Below are 12,101 nucleotides of genomic sequence, written 5' to 3'. Positions count from 1 at the left end.
GAGTCAGTAACGGCATTGCTATGTCTTGAATGGCTTCAAAAATTGCGGTCATGTGACAACTACTCGGCTTGTCACTTACGGAAGGGAAAAACTACAATGAGATGGGTTTAAGAGACATCTTCGGAATATGAACCGCGCCAAATGTGCGTCATTGCGGTGACGATGTACTGCTGGCGAGAAATTCAATCTATTTGTGAAAACAAAAGCATTCAGATACACGTGATGACTTTTTGTTTAAGACACTATGATACTTTTTGGAGGAGATATATCTTTTGCACGAATACAGTGTGTATAAATCTACTTCAACGAATAGGACAGGCAAAAGAGCACAGTGAAATTTGTTAAGCTTCAATAAAAAGTATGGACGGTGAATCCAGCTAAAACAACCACATCTATTCTGCGGTTATCTACGTTAGCGGTCGAATATCCCTGGAACTATCGACCTCCTGATTCAAAGGCTAGTAGCCATTATTATTTTCTGCCAATCCTATAGCGAAATGGCCCCCGGCCAATACTTCTATAAAATACTATTGAAGGCCATATAAGAATTATTGTCTTCAAATAGAACCTTTAAGTTCTTAAAACCATCTTAAACAAATTTAATTGTCGAAAATACAGCCCACTAGACCTGCAATCAGTATCACTGCATTTATAGCCCTAGAAATGGCATTTATGTTTGAAATAAATATTCAAATTTAAAGGCTCTAGCCGAATAATTATGGAGGTTTCCAGGTAGAAAATCAATTCCTGGATAATTTTATTGCTACAAATTGCAAAAAAAACTCCATTTCTCACCTCGGAGTAAATTATCTCTTCAACCCGCTCTACGCGGCTGAAATATATTTGTCGATTAAAATATGTTTCATTTTACTATATTTTTTTTTGCATTTTTAATTTCAGAGCATTTGGACTCTCACCTGACCCGTAGGAGGGAAGAGGGATCAGAATAATGAAGTTACCACCTCGCCTATCATTCGTCGGATTCATAATTTTCGGTTGCATATTGCCTTGCAGTGGTCAGAAATTTTCACTGGGAACTTGTCCTGGCCTCAACTCCTTCACCCTCAAGGTTTTTACAATTGACACGGTAAGTGATTCCCTCTGGTAAATGGAAATTGCACTTCATAAATCCTATATTCTGTACATTTTAAGCTACAATTGTGTAGTGCTCTCTGTACGCCGGAATATTTCGACAATTCCCACATATCTATTCATTTTCTAACGGAATCAATCTATTTCTTCCCCTGATTCGCTAAGCTGCTTGCGTATTAACCGTTTATAACCCAAAGTTGCTTCTAAGAACCATTAAAAATGTTTAAACTTTGAGCTCTTTTTTGTAAACATCTAAACTACCCACTATTTTATTGAGTAAACTTTAATGAGGAAATATTTAGATGCCACGAAAATCATAATTGAGTGAAAATTTTCAAGTTTTCGTAATGAAAACTCTTGAAAATTGATTTTTCCCTAAATCAGCTCTGGGTTAGAAAGGGTTAGATGTGCGACCTATCGAGTTTGTAGAGGTACCTCTATTTCACTCTCTTATTATGGAAAAATCGATTTCGATTAAAATCGAAAATCGAGTTTTTGCAGTCGAAGATCGAGGGCATCGAAATGGAGCCATCATATTTGATTTTCGATTAAACTCGATTTTTCAATTTCGATCATGACCATTTCGTGTAGTCTCAGCAGTGCTAAGTAGTCATCCACGCTAACTAAGAACTGGCCACCGCTACCCTGATTATATGGTATCACGTAACTTTGGCTTAGCCTGGGGTGAGATCAAATTACCTATCCCAACTCACTGGGCTGGTGATGAGAACATCAATTTCGATAAAAAATCGAAAAGTGAATTTTTAATGCCAAAGTTTGAGGAAACAGGTATCAAGTCTTGATCTTCGAGTTTCGATTCAAATTAGATTTTTCAGCTTCGATCTTGACTGTTCTACCGGCGTGTGATAACGTCATCTGTGCCTTGTGGAAAACCTTTGTCTGATGGCGAAAAATTGTTAAGCACAGCCTCCATCGTCAAAAAAACATCTCGATCCGTTAATCTTCCTTAAACATTTTAGTGAAGCCGAATGGCTCCAAGCGATAATCCTCAAGATTTTATGTGCGGGGATTTGTAAATTTTTACTAATAATTGAACTATGCATTCTATGATTAGAGTATATTATTATTAGATTATTTTGTAGATTTTTGGGGATTTTTCAACCACGCATATGTTTATTTTGAGTGATATTTTAATGAACAAAAACATGCTTTTGCCCAACTGTATGTTTTTCTAAAGATAGCCGTCAGTATACAATTGATAAATCGAACTTTTGACTACATTTTCGATTTTTGCTGAAATTTTGAGCTTCTTATATCGATCAAAAATCAATGGCTCGAAAAATCGGTTTCGAGTGACATTTTTCCATCGCTATCACTTTTTCGCCCGAGGACCTCACAACACGCTTGAGAAGTCCGAGCTTCTTCTGAGCTATCAAGTTCATGTTTCCAATACGGGAGGCCCGAGAAAGACGCTGTTAGCTCATTGTATCTTTTATCAGTTCACACGAAGCAAAATAAATCTCACATGGTATTATTAATCTTAGATGTCTCTGTCTTCTAAAAACATTTGAGTTCTAAAAACTCAGTTATTTTTGTGTTTTTGTTTTTTTAATTTATCATATTTATTAGCCTGCTTGGCTTAGCCAGAAAAGGACGTCAATACCTTTGATTGTTGCCTCTTGTGTTTACGGTTTATTTTGGGAGCGACTATAGCTGGTATGGGTCTGATTTCCAGTGGTATTAATATTGCCGAAGATGCGGCAGTTGACCGTCCTTCTGTTTGCCCTAAGGACGATTGGTGCAAAAAATATGTAAAAATCTTTGCGAAAATCGTAAGAAAACAACAACTGACTTCATTTCAGAAGCAAATAATAGTGTTAAGTGGACCCTTTCTGCACTGCTCACTACTCCGAGTTGGCTTTTCCTTTTGACAGATAAAACTATTGATGGTGGCAGTTGTGCTGCTTTTCACGCCTGTTTGCCCATTTTATATATGGTAGTCACACCAAAGTCGTGTTTCTCCTCCGAAACGAGTACCGTTTTGCCCATATCCGTCTTGCCCGAAGCCACAATATTAGAAATATTGATAAAACTTTCAGATATCTTTGGCGGCCAGTGGAAGATTACAGTCTCAAATTAAACTTAAAGAAACGTGCAATCGAACAAATATAAATTATGAATGATCACTAGACAATTAGTTCAAAAAAATACGAACAAACCTTAGCGAAGATCGTAAGAAACAACAGAAATCGTTCTTATTCACTTTAACGTCAAACTCAAGTTTGTATTGTAATTTTTTCCCTGCGAACAGTTTCAGTAAAGTTTTCTCAGGTGTCGCAGCGGGCCAGATATGGAGGACCTGACCAGGTGCGAAACCCGAGAAAACTTTACTGCACACGACTGTATTGTTTTTTAAAAAACTGTTGTGTTGTCGTCAAACGGATCAGCTGACCCGGCCTATACTGACGAACTGAAATATCGTGACACCATCTACAGCAATTTGAATAAAATATCGCTTTTTCTTCTTACTCGCTCTGTTTCTTGTCCGAGCCTCCCCTATGTGTTTCCTAATAAGGTGGAACTCCCGGACTTCATCTGACGCTTTTTGACTCCTCTAGCCTAAATCTTAGGGAAGGAATTTTCCACCCTACCCTCAGTGTATGAAGCCCAAATACCTATGACTTGGTCTGGAATGAAAACTATCCCCACATTTTTAACCAACCTTCTGTTTGAAGCTAAATAAGAGATTGTAAGAGATAAATTTCCTTTCTTCCACAGATTCAGAATATTCCATGGAGAGAAATAGCACGCACAAAATCCATTGTTCAGAAAGATTGGAAGTGCGTTAAGTATGACTTTTTGGCGCACGTCGACAAACAGAAGTACGCATTTTCCATTGAAGGAATTACAAAAGGGTGAGTTTTTAAAGATACGTCTTTTCATATGCAATACCATTGCGGCACCATATCTAAATAAATAACGCTATCCCCGCAAATATCAAATACGTCAAATTTAAGCTGACATCAGTGACGCTGTTCTTAACGTTTTAATGCCTTGTGGCTTTGGGATGTCTTAGGTTACATTTTAAGACACCTTTTATCTACACAAAGTGCGGGTGCGCCTAAGGAGTGGGGATGGACCGACCATAAAAACTGTATGGGACCGCTCAGGTAGCTGGCACACGGGCCCGCCACCTACCCGTCTGTATGCAGTAGGGTGACGCATGGGCCCGCCACCTACCTGAGTCAGTCCGCGAGCGCCGGGGGAGGAAAGTACCGACCATAAAAATCCTATAGGACCGACTCAGGTAGCTGGCGAGCCCTTGCGGGTCCGCGAGCGCCTGAGAAATGGGGAAGGACAGACTATAAAAACTGCATGGGACCGGCTCAGGTAGCTGGCACACGGGCACGCCACCTATAGTCTGTATACAGTAGGGTGGCGCATGGGCCCGCCACTTACCTGAGTCGGTCCGCGAGCGGCTGGGTGAGGAAAGGACCGACCATAAAAACTATGGGACCGACTCAGGTAGCCGGCGGGCCCGTTCGCCATCCTACGGTATACAGACTATAATTGGCTATTAGCTTTCTCCCGTCCAGCCGCCTAGAGTAGGGAAAAAAATGTAGAGGGTTATGGCTTCCCACCCCGTGGGGCCGGCTTCAAATCCCGGCAATGGTGGATATTTTTCAAACACTACCTGATCACTCCTTGAGCGCTTTGCGTAGAGCATTCCATTCATATTTCTTGTTTCCACCTTGTTATCTCCACCTTTCCTCCCCAAACCCTTCCCTCATGGCGCAAATGACCTCAGCTGTCGCTCGCCTCCTTCAAACACCATACCATACCAAAAATATTGAGCCTTTAGGGCAATAAGCACAGTATTTTTGTGTAAAGGCTAGATGAGAATTTTATTGCACTTTAAACACTCTCAAAAGTTACTAATCAATATCCAGCGCTGAACATTTAACCCTTTCTAAACCATAGCTGCTTTTGGGAGAAGTTAAATTTCGACACTTTTCATTTGAAAAATGTTAAAAATTTCTTCTCACATATAACTATTGTGTCATCTACATATTTAGCCATTGTACTTAACAGCTCAGCAGAAAAAGTGACTTGAATTTTTCCTGAATACAGCTGAAAATGTACATATTTTTGATGTTACTTAGAAGCAAAATTGGGTTATAATTGTTGATGAAGTATTTTCTATACCTCATTTAATGAATAAAATAGGAAAGGAATTTTATGCTAAATAATATAACAGCAGATTTTAATGTGAACGTGTAGAATTTAAACCCATTGGAAATGACATGGTATTAGATTTAAAACTGACGGATTTCTGATTACAGCCATAAACATAATATATTTCTTCAACTTCTTGTCAAGGAAATCTGCTATTGCTACTGTCAGGGGAATATGGGAAATGTTGCCTCTAAAAATATGATTTGCTAAAATAAAATCATAGAGCGTTCGTGGACATCGGTTGAAATAATTGAAAGAAGCATTTTTCAGCATTCCGATAAAAACTTTGAACCCTTAACGTTGGTCGGAAGTGCTTTAAAAAATATGAAAACGAAGCCACTTGACTGATCCCAGTGCTTAGTATCTCCCTAAAGATACGTCCTTAATAATACGTCCCATTTATATTTCCTTAGGCTTTGTCTTGAAATTATACGAATGAAGTTCCGTGCTCTGGCTCAAAAATTTCTCATGTTCAAAATTCACTAACTCTTGCTTTACTTTGTGGTATTCCATTATAAGTTTCCTGGATATCAGACAATTGCTAGGCTATTACTAGGATATCAGACAATTACTACACTTATTTTTTATCAGAGCGCGACCCGGGTTTAAATGAATTATCATCATCTTCATCTTCTTAATTTGCGCCTGAAGATGATGACAATTCATAGTCGCGCTCTGATAAAAAAATAAGTGGTATAAGTAATAATCTGATATCCAGGAAACTTATTTCTCATGTTTACCTTTCCTAAAGGTTAGGAGTTATTGTAACTCGTTGACTTTCATCTGACGCGTTTAGAGTTCTTCAGCATAAATCCTCTCTCTATCTGGTGGAGCAGGGAAAGAAATTTTTCATCCGACCGTAAATGTGTAAAATTTAAACACATTTAGCCTGGTCTGAGATGAGCTCAATCCTCCCCTACACCAGCCAATCTTTGGGTTTAGGCCCTGAGTGAATGAAACTTACAGAATAAGTTGTGGTCTTTAGTTACTCAAATTGAAATTGCTCTGTGTGGGATCTCATATGATTTCCGAGTATTCCAATTGCAGCTTGATGAGTGTTGAGTAGCACTTCTCCTTCACTAATTCACCCGAGAAAATTCTCTTTTTACGGCGCATCTGATCGATGAATTTAAATTTAAGACTCTTTAGTCTTGTAAGATCTTAGATTCTCCCGGCGTGTTAAGTGTAGAACGGTTTCTCGGGTTATCCAGCGGGAAATCAGCTCCTTTTCTCCCAACGTCTCGAAGAGCGACTTCCTCTTCATTCTCAGGTGATCTCCTGAATGAACAAAAATTTCTAACTTTTCAGAAGATCCTCTGAGGATGAAGAGCTCTTCGAAACGTCGGGAGACATGGAGCCCGGTGGAAATTTTTAAATGAAAAAGATTACCCTGTGGAATTCCCCAGAAATATTTCTGCTCTTTAAATCATGTTCCCCAACCATGGATTAGGTTAACTTTGAGTAAATGAGTAATAACATTTATATGATCATTTGCAGGGGTGGGTTTGGAAGAGCATCGGGAGAGTTAACTGTTGTCAATCCTGACGGTCTAACTACTGGTTCTGGGACCTACTTCAAGATGGATATTACTTATGGACGTAAGTGAAGCAAGGAAAACCTGATAAAAATCTCATTAAATTCGACAAACTATGATACTGATGCATTTTTGAACAAACTAGGAGTATTCAAAGAAATTGATTTATTGAGAATTATCTTAATAAATATAAATTCATTAATATCGTGTTTATTTTTATGTTCACAGAAAAGCCTATCACTATCAACTATTACATTGTACGCACTAATTCGGTGAATACTTATCTGACTTTGTACGCGTGCGAAAATTATCTATTTGGAAAAATAGGTAAGTTTGTAAATTATGTATTAAATATATATATATATATATATAAATATGGTATAATATCTTTTTTTGCTAATTACAAGCATTAATTTGTGAAAAATTCTTCATTCATAAGAAATTAAAAATTATTATGTCCACATATAAGAGTGGCGATCCAAAAATATTTAAACATTATATAATGTGCGCTAAGTATTAATTGATTTTGCGGTTACTGAGTTTGCTCAATATATCACGTAATATTAATAATAATCAGTATTTATGCTTCCCTCAAGATGGTAGTCACAGTATTTGAAAGATAAACTAGCAATAAATATTTAGATAAATCATAAAGCTATATCATAAATTGATACTTAAATTGAGGTGCACAATATTATCGAATTATATTGATTTTAACCCTTCCCTTGGGCTACAACCTTGTCGCGGTGGAAAGGCTTGCGCGTTCCTATGACCCCTAGAGTTGCACTGGCGGATTAATTCTAAATTATTCCCGGTAGAGCCACCCATGCCAGATAGGTCGAAGGGTAGGAGCCAGGCGAAAGGTTGTCCACTTGATGGTGTCACGTGAAAAACATTGTTGGAATGGAAGTGGGGAACCCTACCAACTATCTCTTCCCTGAAAACATGGAGTACAACCAAATGAGCCTCGGAATCTCATCGCCCGGGACCCGTCCGCAAAGGGCGGGTGTCGGGCACGGCAGCGAGGTCGGCAAGGTCTTCGGGGTCGCCAACATGCGAAATCCTTGCAGAGACTTATGATCATCATCATCAGCAGCAGAAATGAAGAAGGAGGAAAAGATGACCAAGAAGATGGAGAAGAAGAAGTTGGCTATAAATGTAGGGACGTGAAATGTGACTATGATGAGGGCGGGGAAGTTAGAAAATATCTAAAGGGAAATGGATAAAGGGAGGATAAATATCTTAGTATTATGCGAGGTGAGGTGGAGGGATGGGGGGGACTATTGGAGTGATGGATATAGGGTTATACATAGTGGAGGGGAAGAGAGCCAGCGAGGGGTAGCGTTAGTATTAAACGGGAAGGTGAGTAATCGTGTAGTAGGTATAAACTAGGTAAGCGATAGGATTCTGGTGGTAGAAATTGAGGCGCGGCCCACCAACCTTGTGGTGGTCCAAGTTTACATGCCCACTAGCAATCATAGGGAGGAAGAAGTAGATGAGGTGTATGAACAGCTCAAGGAAATAATTAGAGACACACCGGGTAAGAAAAATCTGGTAGTGATGGGGGACTAGAACGCCTCAGTCGGGGAAGGGAGGGATGGACACGAAATAGGAGATTTTGGTCTAGGAATAAGAAACGACAGGGGAGAGAAAGCAGCAGAATTTTGTAGGAGAAACAAATTATTCATCACAAGCACGTGGTTCAATCATCATAAAGGGCGAAGGTACACATGGAAAAGTCCAGGGGATGTGGGGAGATATCAAATAGACTACATTATGGTAAGACAGAGGTTTAGGAATAGTGTGAAAAACTCGGATGTAGATTCGGACCACAATCTAGTGCTCATGAAATGCAACGTAAGATTCAAAAGACTTATGAAAGTTAGGAAGGCGAAGAAATGGAACGTAGAAGCCCTGAAGGGGAGTATGAGGAGAGAATATCAGGAACTAGTGGACATTAGTATACGGGAGATTGAAAGTATTAAGACTGTTGAGGAAAGATGGGATAATATTAAAACGGGAATAGTCAAAGCGGCGGAGAAGTCAATTGGTTACGTTGACAGAAGAAGGATAAAGAAGCCGTGGATAACGGAGAACATGATGAGGGAAATGGAAGAGGAGAGGAAGTGGAAGAACGTGGACAAAGAACAGGGCAAAATAACGTATAAGGAACTGAATAATCGATTACGACGAAACTTAGAGGGCAAGGGAGGCTTGGTGGAAAAGACAGTGTGAGGAAATGGAAATGTTCCAGAAGGATGGAGAAGTAGGCGCGTTGTACGCCAAAGTTAAGTCGCTATCGGGCGTCCAAAGAGGACAAGTCATGTCTAAAATTAAGGCTAAAGATTGGAGGATGCTAACCGAGCGAGAAGAGGTACAGAGTAGATGGAAGGAATACGTGGAGGATCTATATGACGGAAGAAACAGGCCGGAGAGATTGACTCTAGATGAGGAAAGTGCAGTGGAGGAGGATAATCTTGGGCCGGAGATATTAGATTCGGAAATAGAGGGAGCACTTCGTGATATGATGGCTAAGAAAGCAGTAGGCGTGGACAATATCCCGTGTGAGCTTCTGAAGAATCTAGGGAAGGAAGGTAAGAAAAGGGTTTTCGAACTAGTGCGCAGGATCTATGAGGAGGGAAGTTGGCCGGAGGATTTCGTGAAGACGGTTTTAATTCCGCTTCCGAAAAAGAAGAAAGCTGTAGAATGCGGAGATTATAGGACTATCAGCCTAATATCGCATGCGGCGAAATTGGTGCTGAGGATGTTGAACAGACGAATGGAGGCGAGGGAAAACGAGTATTTGGGCGAAGATCAATTTGGTTTCAGAAAAGGGAAGTCAACTCGTGATGCAATAGCAATAATGAGGTCCCTCGTCGAGAGGAACCTAGAATATGAGGACGAATATGCGTGTTTCGTGGATTTTGAAAAAGCGTTTGATAGGGTGAACTGGGTAAAGTTAATGGATATTCTCAAGAGAATAGGCGTAGATTGGAGGAATAGACGACTGATTCGTAATCTGTATATGGCCCAGACTGCGCAAGTGAGGGTAGCTGACGGAGAATCTGGGTGGGCAAGCATTGGCCAAGGTGTGAGGCAAGGCTGTCCTCTATCGCAGCTGCTCTTTAACGTGTACGCTGAAGAGATGGTAAGGGAAGCGTGGGATGAGTTAGAAGCTGGAATAAAAGTGGGAGGAATGATGTTCAAATCAGTGAGATTCGCGGATGATCAGGCGTTGATTAGCCAATCAGCGAGGGGGCTTCAGGCTCTAGTGGATGCGTTATACGAGCGTTGCGAGGAGTATGGGATGAGGATTAATCACACGAAAACTAAGGTTATACGGTTTTGTAAAGCATCACGAGCGAGGAATGTGAGACTCAAGATAAAGGTGGGTGGTGGAAAACTTGACCAGGTTGAGCAATTCAGCTATTTAGGCAGTACGTTAGAGGAAAACGGATACAGTAGTAAGGACATCAGAAAGAGAATTGCATTAGAAAAGGAGGCGTTCATGAACAGGAAGGAGCTTCTAAGAGGATCGCTATGTAAGACTTTACAGAAAAGGTTAGTGAAGAGTTTGGTTTGGAGTGTAGCTCTCTACGGTGCGGAAACGTGGACACTGAGGAAAGAAAACGAGAGAAGATTGGAGGCATTCGAGATGTGGGTATAGAAAAGAATGGAGAGGGTGAAATGGACGGAGAGGAAAAGGAACGACGAAGTGCTGGATATGGTTGGCGAGGAGAGGCAGCTTTTAGATGAGATACGGAGGAGACAGAAGGTATGGATGCAGTTAGTGCTTAGCGGGGAGGGGATGTTGAAAATGGTGTTAGAGGGTAGAATGTTAGGGAAACGAGGGAGGGGAAGGAAAAGAATAGGATTTTGAGATAGATTGAAAGAGAGTAGGCCTTACAGTGAATTGAAGAAGGCATTGCTGGAAGGAAAGGGAGGCTCCCAGATCACTTCTTTAGTGGTACTCCATGGAAACCTACCTTAATCGGTAGAATACTATAATACATAAATAAATTGATTTTAAATAAATCTTATCAGTCCTTAGTTACGAAGAGGTTGCTGCTCAAAACCCATTGCGAGTTCATTTAATGGTAACATTCTTTTCATTTCAGAGAGTGCCATTGTGCTTGTAGCTCCAGAACTAAGCGATGAAGGCACAGCAGCGGCTATAATTGCCCTCAACCAATATGGAATAGATCGCAGCGAGCTTAAGTTTACCTACACCAGTGAGTGTTTGTGAAAAGATACACGCATTTTTGTATACCTTAGATGGCAATCGAACTTGATTCAGAATAATTATGGCCTGGAAAGAAGTTTGTTGAATTGGGTGAAAATCAGCATCTAAAACCAAATTAAAATTTGGTGATGGTTTTCCGGGTTTACACCGCGTTGATACAAAAAAAAACCGTGTAAAAAAATGCGTGTAAACCCGGAAAACCATCACCAAATAAATAACCGCGGAAGCCTCCGTAACAAATTAAAATTTATTATATTGTACAAGTATTTATGTAAGGCTCAAATTTTATTTATTTTTCCAATTGTTGCCACCTTTTTAGAATAAAAAATGTCTTTGTCAATGTGAAGAAGTGTATTAAGAAACCATGTTGACATCGTTCCAAGATAACCTTGAGTGTATTTTATTTTACTAAATGACGAGTGAGGTGGAGCATGGTAAAGGAATGGTGTTTGGCTATTAATCGAGGTGCCCACGATTCGAATCCCGGGTGAAAACTTCGGACACACCAAAGAAAAATTCTTACGGAGCAAGAGTACGCCGGGAAAGGAACTCACCATACAATTTGTTTGAAGATACCGAACTATTAAACCTTAGTTACCTATGAAGTCTAACCTGAATGTGTGAAATTCATGCGCATGTGACTAAGTGTTAGTTCGGTGCCAAATTTGACTCTATACTCGCTTATCCAATTCATCCTTTGGGCAGAACCACCGGGTGAATGACCGGTGGTCCGCGGATTAAAATTCCGGAGCCATCTTTAGATGCTAGAAAATAAATGAAGCATGAGAACTGATATAAATGCTGAGTCTAGGAGTGGGGAGGTTCTCACATATCAGAGTAACAGAGTAGTGGTGACAAGCTCAGAGCAACACTGGGAATTTGGCGACCAAAGTCATCTCTTGACACTTTGGAATAGAAGACGGTAACGGTGAAAAGCCAAGCAGGTGACACCCCTAGGAGGCTCATCATTTGTTCTAACATTTATTAGTTCATATCTTTTGAACTAGTAAAGGTAAAATTTATATTCTAGCCTAG

The 12,101-nt window shown here is 40.1% G+C and overlaps 1 protein-coding gene across 1 annotated transcript; it reads left to right on the top strand.

Annotated features, from left to right (window-relative positions):
* Window positions 1-905: 905 nt before the first annotated feature.
* On the top strand, window positions 906-11,151 carry LOC124164094. Its single transcript, XM_046541266.1, has 5 exons — window positions 906-1,087; window positions 3,832-3,968; window positions 6,787-6,887; window positions 7,052-7,150; window positions 10,942-11,151. Exons 1-5 carry the CDS (start codon window positions 950-952, stop codon window positions 11,067-11,069), a joined length of 603 nt encoding a protein of 200 aa, XP_046397222.1. The 5' UTR covers window positions 906-949; the 3' UTR covers window positions 11,070-11,151.
* Window positions 11,152-12,101: the final 950 nt, after the last annotated feature.

The sequence above is a fragment of the Ischnura elegans genome, chromosome 8 (genome assembly GCF_921293095.1).
Source record: "Ischnura elegans chromosome 8, ioIscEleg1.1, whole genome shotgun sequence".
In the NCBI taxonomy this organism is placed as follows: domain Eukaryota; kingdom Metazoa; phylum Arthropoda; class Insecta; order Odonata; family Coenagrionidae; genus Ischnura; species Ischnura elegans.
Note: the sequence above shows the minus strand (reverse complement) of the source record. Positions and strands in the feature narration are given on the sequence as shown.

Coding starts and splice junctions, on each gene's coding strand:
- LOC124164094 (XM_046541266.1), top strand. CDS start 950: ATGAAGTTACCACCTCGCCTATCATTCGTCGGATTCATAATTTTCGGT. Junction 3,969..6,786: donor ATTGAAGGAATTACAAAAGG/GTGAGTTTTTAA, acceptor GATCATTTGCAG/GGGTGGGTTTGGAAGAGCAT. Junction 7,151..10,941: donor TTATCTATTTGGAAAAATAG/GTAAGTTTGTAA, acceptor TTTTCATTTCAG/AGAGTGCCATTGTGCTTGTA.